Source organism: Mycteria americana, chromosome 7, assembly GCF_035582795.1.
Source record: "Mycteria americana isolate JAX WOST 10 ecotype Jacksonville Zoo and Gardens chromosome 7, USCA_MyAme_1.0, whole genome shotgun sequence".
Taxonomy (NCBI): domain Eukaryota; kingdom Metazoa; phylum Chordata; class Aves; order Ciconiiformes; family Ciconiidae; genus Mycteria; species Mycteria americana.
The window spans coordinates 7,170,714-7,193,814 of record NC_134371.1 but is presented as its reverse complement, the minus strand read 5'-3'; the positions used below and the strand labels follow the sequence as shown (position 1 = coordinate 7,193,814).

The following is a 23,101-nucleotide window of genomic DNA, read 5'->3' as shown; positions in this document are numbered from 1 at the left end:
TTAACTGATTGCTTCTCCTTATTTTAATGCACACAGCTCTACCTGGGAATGCACACAGCTATCTGGCTTTCAAACACCGATGATCAGGTGGAGATGGGGCTCCATTTCTTTCCTTGCTTTAGTGCCACGCTAACTGGACTGTGTCAGACTTACAATTTCACATATCAGAGATCACAGAAATGTTTTTTTGTTGCTGATGTCTCCTACTAATACGAGGTCAGGTCCTCAGAAAAGGACTCTTCAAGTGATAAAAATAGTTTGCAAGAAAGTTGTCCTGGTCTCCCTTCTTAGGGGTTAGTCAACAGAAGTTCATAAGAAGGTAGGCCTGGAAGGGCTCTCTTGGCTCCTCAAGTCAAATCGCCTGCTATTACACACCTTTGTGTCACCTAATATCCTATTCATAAATCGAGTAAAATCCATCTTAGAACTAGTTAGGCTTTCTGTCTTTTCTGCTCATGGTGAAACACACTGCAGACCTTCAACCTGAATTATAAGAAGCTTAATTGCCACCCCAGTCTTATTTGTACCTATTTATACACAATGGTCCTTCTGCTATCATTGTCTTTTATCTCTCCTTCCTTTTTCGGTTTGCTCTCTTTGGAATTTAGCCCTGCATTATGTTTTATTGAGAAGAATAATAAGCTCTTGGCATTTTCATTAATAGACTAATCAAACCACACTTCTCTCAAAAGAGGTATCTCCTACCGTGCTGGCTTCTCTGCTCCACGATGCTTGGGATTAAATTAACCTCTCCAAACACAGCTGACTGGAGCTATCTGCAATACTCCAGAGAACTGCTGACCAGAGCTCCTCTTCCCTGTGCAGTCCCTGATTCTCTCCTTCAGCTAATGGAAATACCAGTTCATTGGCTCAACTCTTTCTTTTTCAGTTGCTTTCGTATCTGGAGCTCCCAGATTATAGCTGCATTCCTGCCATTGGTCTCCAGTGCATCGTCTTTTATTTTATACTATTTTACAATTATATTAGGTATTATATTAAAAGGGATAAAATTAGCTGTACCAGGGTTATTTGTATTTTTCTAGGGTTAAAAGAAAACTAAGCTTTTTTCCATTATTATTCTTGTAAGATGTACAGAGAGCAAGAACAGCTTTGTTATTAAATCCTTAGACTTGATACAAGAACTATGTTTACAGTCATTTCGATAACACTTTATGCTTGCCTAGTGCAAATTTCTGCAAAACCAAGATCAACATCAAACCAATAGATCAAGAATTTTTGCCAAGAGAAGTTCATTTTAAAAACAGGACACCATTTATTGAAAAATAAATGTCATTCAAAACTTTCCATTCACCCTGTTCAATATATGATTGGACTTGAAATCACCTACCTGGAAGCGTACGTAGCTGGCAGCATCAATGTGCCACCATATGCAACTGCCAGAACAAAGGTCTACTAAAAATACAGGAAGTGGTTTTGAAAATTGATGCCAATTCTTGGAATTTCAGGCACTTAAATACATTCAAAACCCTGATGAGATGAATGGAAATTTCACCCAGAAGGGCTGAGCATTCAGATATGCAATGGCTACATCTCGTCGGGAATCTAGGCCAAATTGCTTTTGAAAATCTCAGTAGGGTGCTTATTTGCATTTTTGGCATCAGAATACTTTTGAAAATATGGTGGTAAGGCTGCCATCCATCAAACACTTCAGCAGGTGCTGAGATTTTGTGCAAGCACTTGGCTGAGTTTCTGTATTCACATGCTTAAAATTTACCATGTGCCTAGCTGCCTGGAGGATCAGAGACCACCTCTGCAGGTTTTAGTCCCTCAAGGTTATATATTTGAAAACTATGGATTTGCCTAGTCTGCAAACAAACCATAAGCTGACACACTGCACGGTTTCCTCAACCTCTTCACTGAAACTTTAAAAGCAATCCATAAAAGTCAGATAATATTTAACAGAGGGGATTATGGAAATGCCATTTCCAAATGAGAAAATTGCCTTCATGTTTGTTATCTGCTGTGTCCCCTTCACATATATTATGACTACATATTTATTTTTCTAGTACTACTAGAGAGATTTTGGAAAGAAAGTCTTTTTTTTTTCCCCCTCTGTAAAGACTGTCAGTAGCATTATCTTAAAGGATGCCATATTGCTTATAGTATTACCAGCACAAATATATATGATGATAAGCCTCAAGGCATAGGACTCAAAGGATAAGTGTTTTCTGCGACTCTCCTCTAACCTACTTGCTTTTGCTGGGAAAACAGGACAATCTCTGCGCGTGTTCACGTGGCATAGAGAAGTTGCATTATGCCAGCCTCCTCGGCCGTTTGCAGAGAGTCGAGGAACAGTCCCAAGTGATTAATCAAGCCATGGCTGAGCTAGCAACCGTTCCCTACCTGCAGGACATCAGTCAGCAGGATGCCAAACTGGTAAGTATTTATTTCTAATGCTTGTTTTGGCCTTTAGAGGCAGGGAGCCAGGGAGGGAAGGGTTGGGGCAGAGCGCTGCGCTGCAATTTACTCTGGAAGTCATTTTTCGAATGTGCAGACCTGAAGTAGTTTTAAAATCTGACTGCAGTGCCTTGTCAGAGGAGGAGCTAATCACCTGCAAGGATGACTTTTATAGAACCAGCATGACTCATCTGTAGGCATATTTTTAAAACCTCTTCTTTTCCCCCAAACCTCCCCAAATCAGTCTGGGAAGATGATTGCAATTATTCAGATCGTGCTACTTTAAGATGTCTAACATCAGAAGCCACCTGCAGCAAAACAGGCCAAATCTAGTTAAAGCTGAGGAGAGGGAGGAAAGGAGAGAAAAGATTTTCTTTCCTGGCTCCATCTACGACTTGCTCCCTGTCTCTGAATAAACCCGTCTACCTGCTATGCTTTTGTTTTCCCTTTGTAAAATGAGGGCAGTGATGCTAGCAGGGCTGTTGCAAGACTAAAGTCATTAATAGCTTGATAGTACGTCGATAACCTGCAATCAGAAAGTACCGTATGGTTATTCTCCCCCGAGGCTGTCGGGTTTTCTGATGGGGGAGGGAGGGAGCTCACGTACATGCAAATTTTAAGCATTTCATTCTCGAAAAAAAAAAAAAAAGTCCCTCCACAGTCCCTGCGTTTAAATGCAGTCCAATTTTGATGATCCAACTTCGGTTCACTAAAAACTCTTGGTTTTCCCAAAGCCGGTCCCTTGACATTTGTTTGCAGTCCTGCAAAGCTCCTAAGCTCTGTAGAATTAAAGCTTCACAGCAGCTTGCTTTAGGGAAGACGAGCAGCGGCCTGCAACTGCAGGAGGTGGTTGCCAGACTTTGAAGTCTGGGCTCGAGATAAGGGGAAATGACATTGCAAAGAAACTGTGTTATTAAAAGACATTCTCCTTTTGATGCAAGCTTTCTAATATTAAACTTCAGCAGGCCCACATTTCAGGGCTGACTAAAGGGTCCTGAGTTATTGGTACATATTTCAGTGATGGGTTTTTCTCCAGGGTACAATATTTTCAGTACATCACACGTTCGGCACAGGCTATTACGCTGTTGCCTGTATCTTGTCATGTAGTAATCATAAGCCTGACCTCCCTGGAAAGCTTTTTGGCGGAGGCTCTAGGCCACCCAAGACAAAGGTCTTCAGGCTCTTAGGGGTAGGACTGGGCAGAACGAGGGTCCGTGCTGGGAGATTTAGGTGACAGATTGTAAACCTTTCAACAAAACTCATATGCTTTGTTTACTGAGCCCAAGGTAAAAATGTTTTTTAAAAGAATAAAGGCAGAAAATTTCTAGCAACTATCCTGTCCGGAGCATTAAAATGTATTAATTCAGCATTCATTTCTTTTTCTTTGTCCTGTCATCCTGCTGTAAAAGGTATCTGTAGTCTATGTGTGCAAAGGGAGGCTCAGATGCTCTGTAGCTAGAGTATTTTAGTAAACTTCAGGCACCACAGTGTTAAGGCACAAGACTGCAAGCAAGAACTTGCAGAGTGGCTTCACCAGGGAGTGATTAATGGGCTTTACCTTTCCCGGTGGCACCAGCCCGCATGGCACAGGCTCCTCTTGTGCCAGTAGGGACCATTTCCCTACCACATCGCAGCAGCGTCAAGCACAGAACATTGCCGCCCATCGTTGGGTCTGCACGTCCAAACCGTCCAGAGAGCGAGCGAAAGATGCTCATTTTCTCAGCCTACCTGTCATCCTCCCCGTTTCACCGGCGTCCAGGCAGGATGAACCATGCGCAGGACTGGGCTGTACTGGTGTGATTCAGCAGCCCTCAATGGATGCTACAGAGGCAACCCCCCATGTCCACGGGGTCAGAATCACAGCACCCATGCTGACTCTTCGGCAACATTTCTAAGAGATATCTAAATTTTTCCATGAAGAAAACCGAGCTGGCCAAATTCTAATCTCACTTGTACTAGTAAAAATTTAAAGTAATTCCTCTGAGGTCATTCTGACTTTACATTGGTAAGACTGAGATAAGACTTTACAACCAAGCAAGGCAGTTAAATTGTGTGGGTTAGAAAATGCTAAAGATGCCAAATGTTTATTATCACATACAGTATGAGTTGTATAAAGTTTAAAACACACTGAATTTATAATAGTGCAATTTGCACTGATACAGCAAGGATCCCAAAGGCATTTCAAGTATAAACTCTTCTGTGTAAATGTCTTCCTGTAACTAAATAAATAGAGTCCAAATCTATGGCACAGAGAACCTCAGCTGAGGCCTTTTGAGATCAGTATTTATTCATAGACCCCGGGAAAATAAAGACCCTGAAGAAAATCTTTCCAAGGTTTATGATTTCAGTGTCACTGTATTTGTACATCATAAATCAAGATGAAAGCTTGTTAAAAAAGCAGAAATCTATTTCGATTTAAAATCAAATGAGGACAAGATATTTTTTAAAATGCAGCATTTTTCCTTGGAGGGGATTTTCCAAAAAAGACCAGCTTTGGGAGAAGTACTGGGGTTTGCCAACTGCCCGCTCTTGTAGCATGCACGTTTTCTCTGCCAACAGAGCTGGTGAAAAACTTGGGGTGATAAAATTTAAAACCAGAGCACACGCTAGGCATTTTTCACTGGCACCTATCAATATCAGTGAAACTTTAATCGGAAAGGTTTCTTGTTTTAACTTCTTGTCCAAAGGGGCGAGGTGCCCAGCTTAGTTAGGCTGTCGGAGCGGCCCCTCGGGGGTGACAGACCGATGTCCTGGTCCCTGCCCCGGTGGGTGCTGTTCGACCATATGGCCTCAAGTTGCGCCAGGGGAGGTTTAGACTGGATATTGGGAAATTTTTCTTCACCGAGAGGGTTATCAAGCATTGGAACAGACTGCCCAGGGAAGTGGTTGAGTCGCCATCCCTGGAGGTATTTAAAGGACGTTTGGATGAGGTACTTAGAGACATGGTGTAGTGATGGTTTTTGGCAGTGTTAGGTTTATGGTTGGACTCGATGATCTTAAAGGTCTTTTCCAACCTATATGATTCTGTGATTCTGTGATTCTGTGACCAGTTCTTCAGAGAGGATCACTCCAGGAAAAGCAATGGAGAAATCCTCCCCTTTCCCTGACCGGTTCCTCCTCTGCCTGGTTTGACGCAGGATCTGTGCTTTGCCCATTCTGCCCTTAATACCTTTAATCTCTGGGCTGTGTCTATTCTGGATTCACAGAAGGAGATTATCTGTCATAAAAGTATTGTGATGGAAAATTTCTGACAGGCTCTTCTTTCGCATTAAAGTCAGAGGCAGAAATTTGCAGTTTTGTTTTTCATGAATACTGATGCATGACTTTTTAAAAAAAAAAATAAAAGTTTTCATCAAATGTTGGGACCAATAAGACTCAACTTAATGGCTGCACAAGCACAGAGAAAGCAGGCTGGAACCGACCATAGCAAATTTACTGAGAGATTCAAAAGAAGATTCCTGCATCCTTTATCCAGTGTTGAGACACAGACAAAGAATTTTAACTTCAAAAACCTGAATGCGAAGGTAAACTTGAGGAAATACAGATCTGCTCCTTGAATCTGAAGGCAGCATTTTTATATCTTGCGCAGATGAGCCTAAACACCGGTGGTTTAAGTTTCATCACCTTATGTACTCATATTAGACTGCTGCCCGTCTAGGTACAGAAAGAAGAGACAATTTCTCAATGAATGCTTACGCTTATACTGTCCAGTTACTTGTAATGAGTAACAAATTTGGGAAGAGACACCAAAACCTGTTGTTTGGGTTCGCTTTAACCAACTCAACATTTTGGAATAGGCCTAATAGAGCACAGCAAGATCCCAGGTATTAAATACAGGTTTCTCCCAGTTTGTTCCCGAGCGCTGATGCTAATGGCTGGTCACGGGAGGACACCGGGGATCTGACCCTGGCCTCTCTGTTACTGAATTAAGGGCAACTGAAGTATTTTCAAGCATTTGGGAAGGGTGCAGGGCGAGGCAATGCCATGATAACCTGGCAGGGTACTGGAGTGAGGCAATACTACAACTAACTCGAATTTTAGCCTTCCCTCTAACACTAAGGACTGATTAGCAAGTATTTTCCTACAGCTTCTTTTTATAGTTTACACTAGAAATTGTCAGCCTTGTTTTTATGCTCTGTTATGCTGAATGATGGGGAGAAGGGAGGGTTTGCCAAAGAAAAAGGATAGTAAAAGCAGGGAGAATGAGCTAGATACTTCCAGCTACAGTAAAAGCATCTCAGCTTTAGTGTTGTCCTCTTGTGAGGTTTTACATGCTGCTTTAAATTATGATACATTAGCCTTGCGAGAAAATACTAAAAAGTATTCATGTACGACACAGAATATCCCAGACAGCTAAAGAGTGAAATATGGAGCCTTTATTCTTTACAACCCAAGTCTTCCTTTACTAAGTATAAACATTTACTGCATTAAAACCTATGGGCTTAAATACAAATTTTCCAGAGGATTTTTTCCCATTGTTAAGTATTTTATATCCACAATAGTACAGTGTAATGGCTGAAGCAAAGATGAGGTGGCAGTGCTCATTGTGTGAAAGATGAGTAATAAAATCATCAGCGTACAAATGATTTTTTAATTAGGTTTTAATCTGTGTATTTAGAGAAGTTATTTCTGTGTGAATTCCACACTGATAATTTTTATCTTGGTGCCACAGCTGGAGTCGCTAATGGCAGATGCTATGGACACCCTTGAAGGAAGAAGTGATAAAAGACGTGTGTGGAATAAAATTCAGAAGGTAAAAACCTGCAGCAAAGGGCAGGAGAGTATATTGTTCCTTGGGGAGTAAACGTCCACCTGAGGCATATCTGTTCAAAAGGTAGAAAAGAAAGTAGGTGCCATTTGAAACCTGCCTGCCTGCCTTGAACTCCATTAGTGCTCAGGCACTAACCACAAATACATATTTATTATTTGCTTTAGCCCCTACGGTTGATCTTTGTCCATGTTAATAGCCTCATGTGGTTATCTAATGCAAAAAAAAAAAAAAAAAAACCAAAAACAAGAAACAAAAAACCCCACACCTGAATAGCTTATTTTGGGCTGATAATTATACTTCTCTTCCATCTTTGCCATATGGGATACTGTGCTAATGGCGGGGGGCGGGGGGGGGGGGTAGTTGTTAGGGAATAAAATTCAGCCCAACAAATTAGGTCCCTTAGTGGAGCTCAAATGAGGCTGTGGTGATGTGAGAGGTAAAAGACATGTAAATGCCTTTCAGGAGTCTCTGCACAGCAACTGGTCAATTTAATTCTTAAAGGATTTGTGAAATGCAGGGAGCCTTGTGTTGGTTCTCTGTACAAATGAATCTGACCCAACGTAATGAATAATAGGTCAGGCTGGGATGTAATAGGAATATCTTACATTCTTACAAAGCCTTTCAAACCAGAGCAAATCACAGCTCTGGGTATTCAACACCATTGACATTCAGCCGCTTCTGAGGAAAAGGATAGCAACACGTCACCAGCAAGGGAAAACGTTGCTAATGGTTCAAAGCATTGAACCATTACCTTACCCGACGTCTTACGGCTCCGTCAGATCCTAGACGGACGCACGCTCACTCTGGGTCGCGGCTGCGGTGGGAGGCTGGAGAACAGAGGGTTTGAATTTCTGCACTGGCGGGACTTGAAATTGTCCCTCTTTGGGATTTAGGGTTTACAGACAGATCTCAGGGAAGATACTGAAAACCCAAGCCCTGGCTGCACTGAGTCAGTGTAACCAGGATAAGCAAATAAGACAGAGATGTGTGAAAGAAATCACAGGGGTGGAGGGCCAAGGTATTTTCAGAGTCCATATTTCCAAGCAATTCGAATTAAAATTTCAGAAGGCATCTCCTCTGAGAGAAAGTCTGAGTAGAAGCGTTGCCTCGGTTAGCTGTCAGATCAGTGGCTCTTAATAAAGTTTTCCAAGTACAGAGTGTTTTCAGAAAGCAACCACAACCTAAATGCCCCAAATTATAGACAGACTGGGTTTCATCTCTTTCAAACGCTCGTGAGGCAAAAGAAAGGATAAATATTCATACCGCTTTTACATTGCGCCACGATAGTCTCTAAATCTCTCACACCTGCCTGCAGATCGTATGAGAATCTTTTCACAGAATCACAGAATCATATAGGTTGGAAAAGCCCTTTAAGATCATCGAGTCCAACCGCAAACCTAACACTGCCAAGCCCACCACTACACCATGTCCCAGTTTTGCAACACAAACACTACATAGGATATGAGTTATATATATTTATACAATTACATACATATTTCCTAACATATATCAATAAACATTGATAACTAGATGAATGCAAAGAGTCAGTGACATATTTACAAATAGCCTATTCCCTGTACTTCTCTAGCACTTATCCTTCTCATTTTCAGACAAGAGGCTTAAAGAGCAAAGACAGTTTTCCAAAGTATTTCTAAAAGTCAGGATTTTAACCCACAGTTAGGTGTTTGAATAACCGGCCCGATTTTCGTAACTCGGAATGACCACAGTTCAGAGGCTGCTGGGAAAGGATGGCAGCTGAAAGTTAGACCAAGTACACAGATGTCTAAATATTTATTACAGGCTCATTAAAAGTTTGGTGGTGGTACCACAAAGATTCCCACATGTTTCAACAGACAGTGGCTGATATTTCATTGTAAATTCAGTAAAACAAAGTATTTTCTTTTGGTGTATTCATATGTATGTAAGTACATCCTTTATATTTCTCTGGACACTTTTATTTTCAGTATAATCTTAATGGGAATCAAGCTAACATTTAAAAATTGACTGGTATCCCATATTATGCCACATAAATCTGTGCATAATTCAATATTCAGGAATAAAATTTACTGAATCCATGAAAATCTGCTCTCTGCCATTTTAAAATTTGGTGCTTCAAAATATGTTTGCATTCTGAACATAGTTTTGCATTCCATTTCTGACAACTTGGATAACTATTTGATTTGAGGCATCTTGTTCCAAGCGGAACTCGCTGTTTGTTTCATAATACAAAAATATTTTTCTATATTATATCAGAACAAAGAAATGAAAAGCATCAACAAATATTTCTTTTCTACTTTACTTTTTTCCAAAATTTAATTTCAGCATATTCAGCATGTTCTTAGGAAAAAATTCTCTTTAAATAGAGGAGACAGGAAAATACTCAGGGAGCTTGAGGGGTTTTTTGTTGGATCTTTTTGTTGGCTTGTGTTGTTTTTTTTTTAAAATCAGCTCTAATTAAGAATGTTACGCTAGGTTAAAGAACTCTAACACATTACTAAGAAGTAGGATTAAATCTGATGATTAAAAATTGATGTGGTGTGGATTACTGCATGTCACTTGTGCTAGAACCATTTCGAAAAGTTCAGTATTTCTCAGTTCGCTCATCACGCGACGCTGATCGCAGGAGCCTACAAAGAACCTTCACACAGATCTAGTTACAAGGTAGTTATTTGTATTTTTGCTATTGAATTAATTTACATATATTGGAAAACGAAAAAGAACATAAAGGAGTTTATACAGTCAGCTATAAATGCGAAACTCTGGAAAGCCGACAGCTACACTGCCACCAATGAAGGCTGGCTTTTGCAACAGAAACAGCTGTTGCACCTAATGAAAGCACTCAAAATTTTTCCTCTAATGCAGCAGAATTATAGCAGTGCCTATTTTCCAAATGGTTAAAGGGTCTGTCAGAATTGCCGTTACAAACCGCCGTTTTCAGAGTTTTATATTCTAGAGTCAGCCATAAAAAATTCATTCAGGCTGAAATCTGACATAGGAGGGCACAAAGCCTGACACCCAAACACTTTTCCTTTTGTCCCAATGGAGGGCTTATCAAATTAGTTTGAAATTAATCTGGGCAATTTTGAATTTACAGGACTGACAAAGTAGTAATATATGTGTAGCTTCAAGTGTTTTGGGTGCTGCGCCGCTCATCCGATTCACTGACAAATTTATGTTTTTAAGCAAACTAATTTATCAAATGGGCTAATTATTTTGGGAAGCTTTAAATACAAAGAAATGAAAAATGACCTCGCAATTAGCTGGAGAAAAGAGAACATCGCTGCACGGAAGATGCCTTTCTCAGTATTACCAGGCTACAGACTCTCCAGCCCCAAGGAGGAGAGCTGACCCAAGAGAGCCTAGATTACCCTGGGAGATTAACAAACATCCTCCTGCAGAGGCTTTACCCATGTACTAGATATCAAAAACGGGCTGGGTCAGCCTCCCGAAATCCCTATTCTCCAGGATTTTCCTGACACTTTTCCTTGCAGTCCCCTGGATAAAATGTGAGGTTTGTATTGGCGATCTGGGGAAACAGACACCTGGGTCTAAACCTTTCAAGCAATTAACGGAGGGACTGAGTCCCTGTCTACTTCAGGAACATGGGCATTCCTAAAAAAATGTTTACTGCCTTCCTTCTTTTTATAGTTGTCAGAAATTCCCAGACTGAACTTGCTGGTGGCTAGACTGCTGGGCTTACAGAGGATTCAAGGCACCATACTAGGGCTTAGGAATATTTTTTTTTTTTTAGCTACTGGCTCTGTCCAAATTGTGCTATAGGTTGAGTCACGAAGGTACTTAAATATCACGCCATCAGCATTTCATGAGAACAGACTTCTCTAAAGCCACCCTTATGAACAGGAAGCCCTCCTAAAGTAGTCAATAGAAAACGCTTATGAGAAAGAGCATCAAACCTCCTCTTTTAAAGAGGCTTAAGTCATCACCAGCGAGCAGAGGTAGGAATGTATTTTTGTGGACTTTAAAGTGTAAATTCACTTCTTAATTCAAATTATTATTTTAACAAGACTGACCCAGCCCAGAGGTTTGAGCAACGACCTCCGAGGCACATGGCGCAGCGGCAACGAACAGCAAACTTCCAAGAGAGACTGAGGGGAACTACCCTGGTAATTTGACTCAGTCCCACAAGACTCAGTCCAGCCGCTGAGTCTTAAGCAAGTGGAGGCACTACCATAATAGCCAGGTCTGGCCATTATTGACTAGTTTCTTTGCTGACAGAGTTACATATGATGTAAGCGAAATCTGCTGTCAACGTGAATGCTGGGACTAGCAGTAAAGCTTGGCCCTTAGTAACTCAAGGAACCGGGTCTCTGCATGGCCATTGCAGGACTCTGGAGTAGCTACGGGCAGGCAGAAGGGTTTAGAGTCTCTCAGATACATAAAAGGGCAGGCAGGCCCCTCCTTTCCTCTACAGAGCCTTTGTTTCTCTGCAGTCTTGTAAGTGAAAAAATAAAGAAATAAAAAGAGATTACTTTCCTATCTCATAAGAATAAATTCATTAATAAAATTGTTACAGTGAGAGGCATTTCATTAAATAAATAGATACTTTAGAGCCTATTAGCCAGAAACTTTTGACATCCAAAGAGAGGAGAGCCAAATAAGTGCAAGTGCCAGTATGGCTCTGCTTCCCCTATGAAGATAACAATGTAGTTCTGCTTCTCCATTTAGCCCTTAGGCTTTCATAGCAGTTTCATAGGATCCTCTTACCATCACTTGAACAGCCAAAGGAGAGACAGGAGTTGGCAAATAAACACTTTCCTACACTTCCACATGCGAGACACTTCATAAAACCTTCACATCTGAGTTTACCTCAAGGGCATCACATACTTTGCAATGTAGATAAGTTATTATGCCCATCATTTGCTGAGCTCAGTGGAATGCCTGTTTCATAAATCTGAAAGCAGAGCAAACATGGATGAGTGAATAAAAGAACAGATGTAACTTACATAAGGATAAGTATATAACAAAAGCTGCCCTAATATATGTGAATATGAAATGAAGTAAAATTAGCCTAACATATTATGTAATCTTTTAGCCAGGCACACAGATTTTCAGTAGTTGACCTCTGCTTACTACATCTCTGCCTTCTGCAACAGCAGGGGAACACTATCTGAGGAACTGTGCTCTTCCACTGACATTATCTCTTAATTGAAAATCAAGCCATGGAAAAGGGCCATAGACTCGCTAGGCTTTTGGTCAGCCAGAGGAGCAAGGAGGGAGATTCATAGTATGTTGATGGAAAGTGGACGTGTTGCTGAATAGTATTATGCTGGCTACTGCGACAGTTATTTGATGTATATGACTTTGTAACGTCTTGTAAAGTCATCCAAGCCCATGCCACAGCCACCGGGAACTGCGCTTGTTCGCAGGGCACGCAGGTTTTGAAAGCTGTGGCGTCTTGGTGCTTGGCTATTCCTGAACTAGTAGAACAAAAGTGATTCCTGGTTTGTTCTCATCTCGGGGCCGTGACGCAGCCACGTGTTTCACAAACACATGGACCCATTGTGTAAAGGGAGGGGGAAAGCAAAGGATAGGAAAGGATGGGAAAAGCACATTTTCTGGAACAGGAGTGGAAGTCTAATGTGTAATATCTAATGTGTAACGACGTCAGAAAAGTGCAAATGCAGAAGGAAAATAATGTTAGGGGCACTGATTCAGGTGGAATGAGAGTGAAGGAAACGAAGAGCAGAGCAACCAGGTAGAAATGCAAAAATTTTTGTTAGAGTTGACCAAAGTCTGGCTTCATGCTAAGATTAGAGAAAACATATTAAGACATTCTGGAAAGGATTAACTCAGAATCAGCAATAGCCTTGAGAGGGAGAAGATGACACTACGGCAGAGGTTTCTAACCTGGCACCGAGTGAAGTTTTCAGAACAGGCAGAGGAAGTTAGGAGAGTACGTGAGCAGAAAATAAGATCTGCCCCACCGAATCTGAGGTGATACAAAAGAAAAGTAGGCAACCAAAGAGTCCCATTAATAAATTCAGCCTCACTGTAGGGACAATAGAAGCGTGACAGCATTCACAGAGCTCTTTGTGTAAGAGAGAGGCGACAATGGGATTTCGGGAGTTATCAATACTCCTGGTCCCTAAAATCAATTCCTGCCCTTGTGAGTCTCTGGTTCTTTGTGTCTCGCACACAAGAGAGGGAAGATGCCCCTGCAAGATGCCTACACGGCCCTCAGCTACACTGGAAGAAGCAGTTGCATCCTGCCCATTTCCCACCCTCCAGACACTAGTATCTAATATAAAGCTGAGCTATTTAGTGACCAGACACTAAACAGCTATACCTCCTGATCACAGCTAGACCAGCGTTGCCGTATATAAAACAGAGGCTGTGACTCTAAGAAACAGTGAGCTTTTGGGCATACAAGGTTTTATTCAAGTCTGAAGCAGACGTGGGAAGTTTCAAGTTTGCTGTTCCGCACCAGAAGGAAAGTTTCTGTACATAAAGGCAGGGTTTTTTCCAGCTAAATCAGTTGGTCTAATAACAGATATCATCTATACCCATCATTCTTAGGCCATCACAGCCACAACAAAACACTGGTAATGCTATTGGGAAAGAGTGGTTTGTTATGAGAAAGGCTTTGGTCTACTCCACCGAGCTATAGGGTGCAATAAGTCACTGGAATAATTTTAAATAGCAGCAAATCTAGCAAGTGAGCAGTAAGCGTCCTAAACGTTGGAATAATGTAGCTGGTTGTAGCTGCCTGGCAGTTAAATCACAGGCAATTCTGGGCATTAACAATCCCCACGTAAGGATTTAGATAAACATTTCCCCAGCCCTTGCTAATCATGCTGTCAGTTATAAATGAGCAGTCTGCCTACCTGCTGCCCTCTACCAGAGAAGGTCTCCAGCCCTATAAACACTTGCCACCAGGTATTGTTACTGCTGTGAAAAATAGCATGAGTCAACAAGACTGCTCATAGTAAACACTGCGCTGGACAGTGATTTCAGGAGAGCTTATAAAGTACAAAAGGGCCGTCTGAGTTGCGAGGCACTTAATAAATGGAATTCATTACCAGCATCAATATTATTTTTATTCAGTTCCTCATCAGCAAACACTCTTTCCTCCATCTGCTTTTAGCATTGGAGCTTTGCTAGTGCGCTAAGCACCTGCTGGCAAACACCGGGTTTCGGTGTTTCGCTGAGCCATTCCTTTACGATGGAAACGCACAACGGAGCCGTCTGCCAGACTTCTTTCTTTAAAGAAAGGCAGTGTGTACAAACAAGGCACGTGAAAGTAGAGAAACGGAGCATGAGGGACGACATATTTATCTTTGGCATCGGCGTCTGAAGCGATGAACGTTTCTCGGAGCAGGTCCAAGGCAAGAGTTGCGCAGTCAGTCGGGCTACATGGCCAGACAAATGCAGGGAAACGGCTTTGGCCTGCCCGTGGCAGTTCAGATCACGCGCTACTGTGTAAACCCCCTCCCTTCCAAAAGCAACCATGGCAGCTCAGGTGTGCTTCACTTAACACACAAACAGCAAAATCTTTTTTTTTCTTCCAGATACTGAGCTACCTTTGTTCTAACTGACCGTAATGGAAGGTACAGATTGGGGTTTCATTTTTATTAAAGTACCAGTAGCTTTTCTCAAGCATATGCTCAGCTTTTCCTCCTGACTCTATACAGCCATCCCTACTTACTCATAGGCCTTTCAAGTACTGTTCCTTTGGTTATATTCACTCCAAAGAGTGCTTTAGCAAGTAGCTCTGGGAGACAAAGGAAAATGTTGAGAGGTACTTCATGTTTAAAGGCAGCTCATTTGCCTTCTATTACTAATAGCTCCCAAGTAATAAAAATAGATTCTGTATGCCAGAAGATCCTTTTTGCCATTACATGTTATATATAGCTCCTGCATATATTTTCAAAAGCACCTGTTTCTTATTTGAGAGTGACTCCCCCGATTTGTATTGGGATTTAGGAAGTCTGGATGTTTAGGCATTATAGAGAATGCATACGCATGCATCCATGCGAGACATACTTTTACGATTTTACAGTTTACAGAGTCTGCTTGCTGCTTATCCATCTCCATTTTTTTCGAAACAAAGTTATTTTCCTACAGGACTTCATCCTTGTGGGATCCTGGCTCTTTCTCATTTCATTCTAAACTCTTTAGCAGGTACTATAGCTGATATTTTGTATTTACATTCAAATTCATGCTGGTCTTTTAAAAGACACGTGCGCTTTCACGTTAGCGTGTGACTAGAATAGCTCCCCCATTTTTGGATAAGCCACGAAGCTTCCTTTGGACCATCAGTAAGCCATCAAACACGGACATCTGTTCCTTGGAACAGCTCTCTTGCAGCAAAGGTTGACAAGTTTCATGACATCTGTGGCCCATCAGGACTTGGACAAAACCACGCGGAATGATGAATAGTATTGCAGCGTTCCCTCATCGTAGCTGGTACATATCACGTAATTAGGAACCATATGCGGGATGTCTTATCCCGATGAGTGCGTAGGAAGGGCAAAGAATATACTTGCATTGTGGTATTTCAGGGCAAAACCGGGTGCATCCCGGCAAGTTCAGAAGGGACTGATAGGGCATTACCAGAAATGCAGTAAGTTTTTCAAAAAAGGAGATGTGAACTTCCTGTGAAGCCCTGCTTTGAGGAGGAGGTCAGTCTGGATGACCTCCAGAAGTCCCTTACACTGAAATCTTTCGATGATTGTAATTCAGCTGCAGCCAGCAAGTGCTGCTCACGCATCCCTCCACGCCGCGAGCGAATCAATCAGGATGGCATCCAGAGAGCAGGGCTGAACGCTCACAGCAGCGAGTCTCTCCCCTTTTTCCATCTCTGGACAACACGTACAAAAGGGCAGGACTAGAAATATTTTTATATGCTCCAAACAAGGCCTGTATTGTTCCTTATCTTTGTGTGGATCTATATAATGTCATTTTCAAAAACTCCTGTAGGTCTGAACCAAATCCTAAGCCAAAGGGAAACCATATATTGCCTCGCCTGATTAGACCCTCTGCAGTTCATCCCTCCAGCTAATCCTGTTGCATTGCCTGTTACCCAAAGAGCTCTGTGTTTTCATTGCATAAACTGCAGTAGATAAGTATACCAAAACCATAAGTATTTACAGATTCTGCCCAACCTTAGAGAACGATGTAAAACCATTTCAGTTAAGAACGAGCTGATCACCACCTCAGTATTCACATGGACCACAGATCATTTTCTTCTCCCAGCAAACTCAGAACTGGAATTCAGAGCAGACTAATTGACTTAATGCCCATCCAGGTACTTCTGGTGCCCTAATTATGCCTTTCACCTTCTCACTCTGTGTCAGAATAAAAGTGCCTTGATGTGCGGCACTGAGGAAAGGCAGACACAACCTCGCCCATTCACCTGATTTTCCCCAAGAGTAAAAGAACAGAAATACTTTTGAGACACGGCCTGTCAGCGCTGCAGGTCTCTGCTGGTGTCTCAGCAGCACAGCAGAGGCTGTGCCATCGAGGCCAGCAGCTTCTCGGGAGGAACTCGGGACAAAACGGAGGTTTTGTCCTTCCCGTTCATTCCTCTGGCTTAAAAAATAGTGTCATTTCCTTCAGGTGGGCCAAACAAGTTTGCTTTTCTTGTCCTGTTTCTTGTTTTCATTCAGCCACCAGCGTAGAGATCTCTCTGTCCTAACTTAATTCCCCTAAGCATTAGGCATGCAGACCCAGCACGAGCCCATTGCTTTGGTTCCCCAGGTACCTTCGTGGACCCATGGGTATAAAACTGAAGGCAGACAGCTGAAATGCCAACACTATAGATCTGTACTCTTGCAGAAGCCCAGGTGTTTTCTCGGTATTAGTTCCCTTGCTTTTTGTTCTGCCCTTTGCCAAATCAACAATTTCCACCATCAGTATCTTCCACAACATATTATCAACGCAAGAATTTGAAGCACAAAGGAGAATTTTGGGGCAATGTAAAATAAATGCAACATTAATGTAAAAAGCACAAAATAAACTCTACTAGGTACCCGGTTCATCTTCAAATTTCTGTCCCCAGACCCCTACACTTCTCTGCTTAACTCGATCCCAAAGCACCTATAGGTACCAGACGCATGTGCTGTGGACTAAGCCTGTAACGTGCTTTAAAGGCATCTTCTGTTTCTACTTCTTCCCTCTTTCCATTTGATCTTCATTCTGTCCATTCCCTTTTTTTCCTGCTCCCTCCAGCTGATCACAGGGGCCAGACGAAAGACAGAGAGAAAAATCCAGTGAAAGAAATAGGGTCAGGAACAGCCTGAAATCGGGAGCTAATGAGGAAGAAACAGGAGGAACTTGAATGGAGGGGCAGTCGTGGACTGAGGAGCCTCTCGCTGGGCCAGGGCTGTAGACATTGATCCAAAGTAGAAATGGTGCCACTGCGCTGCTGGGAGTAACCGGGAAGGCAAATACTCAGGATATCTTGAAAGCAAGATGTCATAGCAGCAGAAGATTAAAAATAGGTTGAAGCCCAATTTGTCTTCATGAGTTCCCAGGTCACCAGGCACTTGAGAAAAAGACCGTAAAGACACTGTATAGCTGGGTAGATGGGAGAAGCGTGGTTTCATATGTTCAGGAGAGTATTTAAGGGACTTCACCCCAGGGATGTCAAGCAGCAAGTTCAGCTACCGAGAGCTGAGCACAGCCCCTGCCGATGGGATGCGATGCTGCTGACCAGCTCCCAAGCACAGGCTGTGGCACATGTGGACGCGATGTGGATCAGGGCTTAGAGGTGGGGAAACATAATCCAAGCACACATAGTGCAAAGGAGTGACCCACCGATGTTAATCACTGTACGGGTTGGGATCAGACCCGAAATGAGCCTCGTGAATCCCTGGCAACACCAGTAGCGAGTGCTCCACGGTGAACCAAGTCCTGCAGAGCTCTTCACTTGGGCTTCAGTGCTGCTTTAGCCTATGCAGTAGCTGCAGGGTTCAGCTATATAACCCTGGGATTCGGTCTCAGTGTTAGTCTGCGGCCAGTTATTGCTCTGCTGGAGAATAAGTCACAAATCTTCCAAAATCCACATTCCTACAACAGCGGTAGCTCTAACACTAATCACATTTGGGCTGGTTACAAACTACGTCCTTCTACCTACTCGCATCCACACGGATTCCTATTTAAACAGTTATTGGGGGGGGGGGGGGGGGGGGGGGAGAAAAAGAGGGGGAAAAAAGAAAGTGAAGCTATTGATTTAAAAAATTTACATTTCCCAATGAGAGCCCCGAAGGTGGCTCACTGCAGTCAGACAGCAGAAGAGCGGGCACAGGGAGGTTTTAAATCAAGGCAAAGAGGCAGAACATAATGCTTCCAATTTACTTTCTTAAAATGAAATGTGCAAGCTAAAAAGCCATGAATAAGCACTACTGAACACTGCAGCCACCGAAAAGAGATTTTTAAGCTATTGCCCCCCCCTTTATCTTGTCAAGAGACTGTATTTTCATTGTGTTCATATGGTAATTTAAATCATGCTAGGGCTCAGAGCATACAGTGTAATTGTAAGTCGGCAAGGGTTTGAATGCCATCACTGCTGTGCAAATAACATCATCAGCTCATCAGCTGTGTCAGTAACATTGCAATTATGTAAGCAACTGTTATTTCCACCCCTGATACGCCATATTTGAACTTATTTTGGGGACTGGAGCTGACAGGTACTCTATAAATATGAAAAGCATACAAGAGCAGCCAAGCCGTGGTTCAAGGTAGGAACATCATTGCACCGGGGCTTTCTGGTGGCATCACTAGCAATGCCGGCATCGCTGGATGGTCCTAAAGGAGCAGCTGTAAAAATTGTTGCTTTTCTGGAGCTCCCTTTGCCCTCACCCCACACCCTACCCATCGCCCAAGACCCGTTTCCCTTCCCCTTACCACCCTTTGTGCTCACCCAAACACAAGCACTACCCCCAAAACAGAAAAGATTGCTATTAACCGCAGAAGAAAGTCACGTAGACATTTCAATTTGGTGTGTTGCAGAAGAGTCTTGGGGGTTTGGTGGTTGTTTTTAATATGGCTAAGCCCCTGGACTGGAGCTTGGCACTAAGTAATTAGTCTTCCTGAGACTTCCCGTGTGCTTTTGGCCAGATCAATGATTTCCTAAGCTTTTATTTCAGCTTCTTAAAAATGAGGCTAGCATAATGATTCCTTTCTCTAATCCTCCGCATGTTTATATGGTGAGCACATCGCAGCAGAGCCAGCCCACGAGGCTGTCTTCAGAGAGCCCCAACCTCCCCGGGCTCCTGTTGCAATGGATCTCTCGGCAACAGAGGAGCAAAAGCCCACGAACAAGCGCCCGTCAAGGTTCACCAGCGCGGTACAAAACTCTTTTCCACGGCATCATGCACGGCACTACGCAAAGCCGATCCGCTGAAAATGTCACCCCTGCAAGTTTCGTGGGGAGGAGGAGGCAGAGCTCCTCTCCCAAACGCGTTCCTTGTGCCCTCGGAGGCAGGAATCAATGGTCCATGAATTTTTCTGCTTGCGTCGGTTTTTCTCTATCGCACACGCACACCCCTCACCAACACAAACCATGACCAGAGCGCACGGCACAGCTTCGAGTTCAGGGCTGGGAAGCACTTTAGTAACAGCTCAATATATGAATAAATACAATAGGAAGCCACGCTCAGATTAATTCACAGTCAGCTGTTCTGTGTTTGTGCCTGAAGAAGCAACACTCCACTGAATGTGTGTCAGGATGATAGATTAGGACTTTTTTTTTTTTTTTTTAAATATCTCAGCTTAAAATGCAATTGGAAGATTGATTCTTTAGATCCTCACATTATATAGGGTCTAGGTCTTGAGTATAACTCAGTGTGAAGGGAGATGATTCTCATCTTCACCCTACAGAAACGCTGCATATCGCAAAAGCTGACAAAGGGTATGAATAAAGGTAAGGTATGGGGAGAGATAGCCATAAAATTATGAATGCCTGGTATTTACAGAATACCTGTACACAGTACTATTAAACTATATTTTTGGTTGTTTTGAAATCACCTCTGCAAGGAAGATGTGTCTATCTGAATGTACTCTTTATTAGAATAATTACATTTTTATTTTGGGGGGACACTGAGGTCATCTATTCTTTTACTGTATTTTCTGGTGTATTATATTCATGGGAAAACACATTTATTCAGAACTTCATTTTGATTTAATAGAAAAATGGTTCTTGCCACAGCAATGTGGAATACTCATTTTTCTCCATGTGTTGATTTTTGGCATATAAATGCCAGAAGCCTCTGTTCTTTTTCCTTATCAAGAAAAGCTTGCCTGAGATTAATTTCCTCATCATCCCTTCCTTTTAAAGTGGCTGTTTTTCAATGCCATTTAAAGACAGAGTTGTGATAAATTCCTGTTTTCAATGTACAGATTTCAATGAAAGAGTCTATTCCACAGCAGTAACGTAATTGAATCCAAATGGAAAGGGACAAAAAAAAAAAAAAAAAAATTATGAAATCAGGTACTGCTACTCCAGTCAATTGTATGAGAGGTGCCTTCATGTATTTTTCTTTCTAATGACAATTAGTTTTGAAATAAACTAATTGCAAAAGTTTTAAAAGTTTTTATAGAGGGGAAGGGACATGCTTCTGACACCACTTCTTTATAATTAATTGCAGATTGGACTAATTGAAGACTACTTATACCAAGTAGAAGACAATTACTTAAAGAACAAAAGGCTGAGAACAGCTAGGACGGAAAAAATGAAAATGAAGAGGACTCAGAGTACACAGCAACATTAGAGCCTAGGAAATACAAAAGTGTCCCTTACCAGCCCTAAAGGCATGGCCACAGAGCAAACAAGAAAATTAACACTGTAGATATTTGATAGATAGGTCAAAAAAAGCCACCTTTCCACTTAATGAGCCTTCCCCGCATATGGGATATCTTCAGCAAGACACTCCCGCACTTCATTAGTCTTAAAACTGTCTGCAATAAATGTCCGTGAAAGGTTTGTTTTAAATTGTCTTGTTTATTTAAATAGTAACACCCAGACAAAAAGGGGCCTGTATTTCCTGCTCCGAGAATATTCTTCATCCAAAGTCTATAAAATTCTCCTGGTTAGATTATCGCCCAGGAAGCACTGAAAACAGGGATCCCGCCATCCTCAGCTAGGAGGAATTTGGCCTCCCATTGCCTTCTTTCCAGGGTCACGCCTTACATTACAGATAATGGTACGCTCTATAGGTGAAAAACAGCATCCTGCACCTTGGGGCTGCAGCAACTACAAGTGCAAGAAACACAACACTGCCAGAAGAGGAAGGAAAAAATAAAAAGAGCCCAGCTGTTGCCCCGTGGTTACGAATGTGAAGCCCTTCGCTCTCGTCTGTGCCCTGAGGATGATTTTTTTTCTGCCGTTAGATGGTAATTGGTTTTTTTAAAATGCACAAACGCTCCGGGGTAGGAAATAACTGCACCTGCCTTCTCCAGTGCAAATCTCTGGGTTAAGGACCGGCGACACGTCTTGCACTCCCACGGCAGCAGTCTGTCACGTAGGCACATCTTGCATCGCTTGGGTCTTCAGGGGAGCACAGGTTCCCAAATCCTCTGGGACCTGTCATCAGTGAGCAAAGCAAGGCACCTACTTTTCAGCAGAGATCACCACCTTATCAGATGGCGTTTGACAGGCATCCCCGGCTGATGTGTGCAGTGGCTTTGAAGGCTGGCTTTTCCTCTTTGTTCACGGTGTTTACTTTGTAAGAAAATAACCTCACCCTATCACAATAGCATTCGGTTCATTACATTTTCTCATTCCAGGGTGACTTTAAAACAAAAAGATAGAAAGGAAGGAAAAATCCACCCCCCCCCAGCCCTAAGATTTAATTAAAAATCCAGGACCTCAAAGGCATTTAGCCACTTAATTCCCATTATCTATTTATCACAGATAGGAGTCTAAATCCTACAGATTTTTAGCTGCTAGAGACCATCTTCCTAGGCTCTCATAAAAGATTTTTGAAAACTAAGAAAGAACTGCCAAAAGCTTTGATGGTCCTTTGTTCATTGTTAACAGAATAAGTATAAAGAAATCTTTTTGAGAAAATCTGAGCTAGCTTGAGCTCCTTAAATATGTGGGACAGAGAAACGAAGAATTATTGCCCTTTGGAGACAGCATTATTTTGCTATGGAGTTGGTTTTGTCAGATCAAGTTTTATGACACATAGTGGCAATCATCCATCTTTGATGAGCAGACACACACTAAATCAGAAAGACTGCTCCCCACGGATCATCAAGTCACAGTCAACACACAGTTCGGTAAATCATGAGGCTTTTAAGCAAATACTCTTAATTTCATGCAAGCTGGCTTACAATTCTGCAATATTTAATGCAAAAGCAGGTATTTTTACCTAGAATGATGAAAAAGAATAAAGCGCACTGAAAACAGCTCATCTTTGGGAACAAAAAAGCAACCTTGCCAGTGAAAAACAGTTGTCTCTGCGACATGAACAAGTTGATCCAAGCGCACCGAGAAAGATGTACCAGTCTCATCGCGGAGCTTTGTGAGAGACCCAGATCCAAGACAAGATGTGACATTTCACTTTTCAGGTATCAGGTAGGGCGGAAAACCTGTCTCACACTGCAGATCGATACAATCACTAAGAGAGAGAGAGAGGCCATAGCCCAAATCAATCCGTTAGGTGTCGGAAACATCTAGGCCAACGCCTGGCTACAGTGCCCTTTAGCCTCCCGAAAGCCACAGACGCAAGCAGCTGTCAGGAGACGAAGTCAGCTATGAAACAACACAAAGCCAAAATGAAAGGAGTCTCTGTCATAGAGCACGGCGTTGTTGTTTTCCAAAAATAGCCATCTGTAATGCACAGATTCCCGGGCCCAAATCCGTGTGTCTGCATCGTCTTTTATTCAAGACTCGTTGAGAGTCAACTTTATTCCATGAATATCCTATATTTTGGCTGGACGATGGGG

General features: G+C 42.3%; 1 protein-coding gene across 1 annotated transcript in view; it reads left to right on the top strand.

Annotated features, from left to right (window-relative positions):
• Positions 1 to 20,922, top strand: part of SPATA16 (spermatogenesis associated 16) — an 81,205-nt gene extending 60,283 nt beyond the window's left edge. Inside the window, exons 8-10 of the mRNA XM_075509049.1 lie at positions 2,233 to 2,397; positions 7,091 to 7,171; positions 20,800 to 20,922. Of these exons, the coding sequence (XP_075365164.1) occupies positions 2,233 to 2,397; positions 7,091 to 7,171; positions 20,800 to 20,922 (369 nt within the window). The remainder of the gene's footprint in view (positions 1 to 2,232; positions 2,398 to 7,090; positions 7,172 to 20,799) is intronic.
• The last annotated feature ends 2,179 nt before the right edge of the window (positions 20,923 to 23,101 follow it).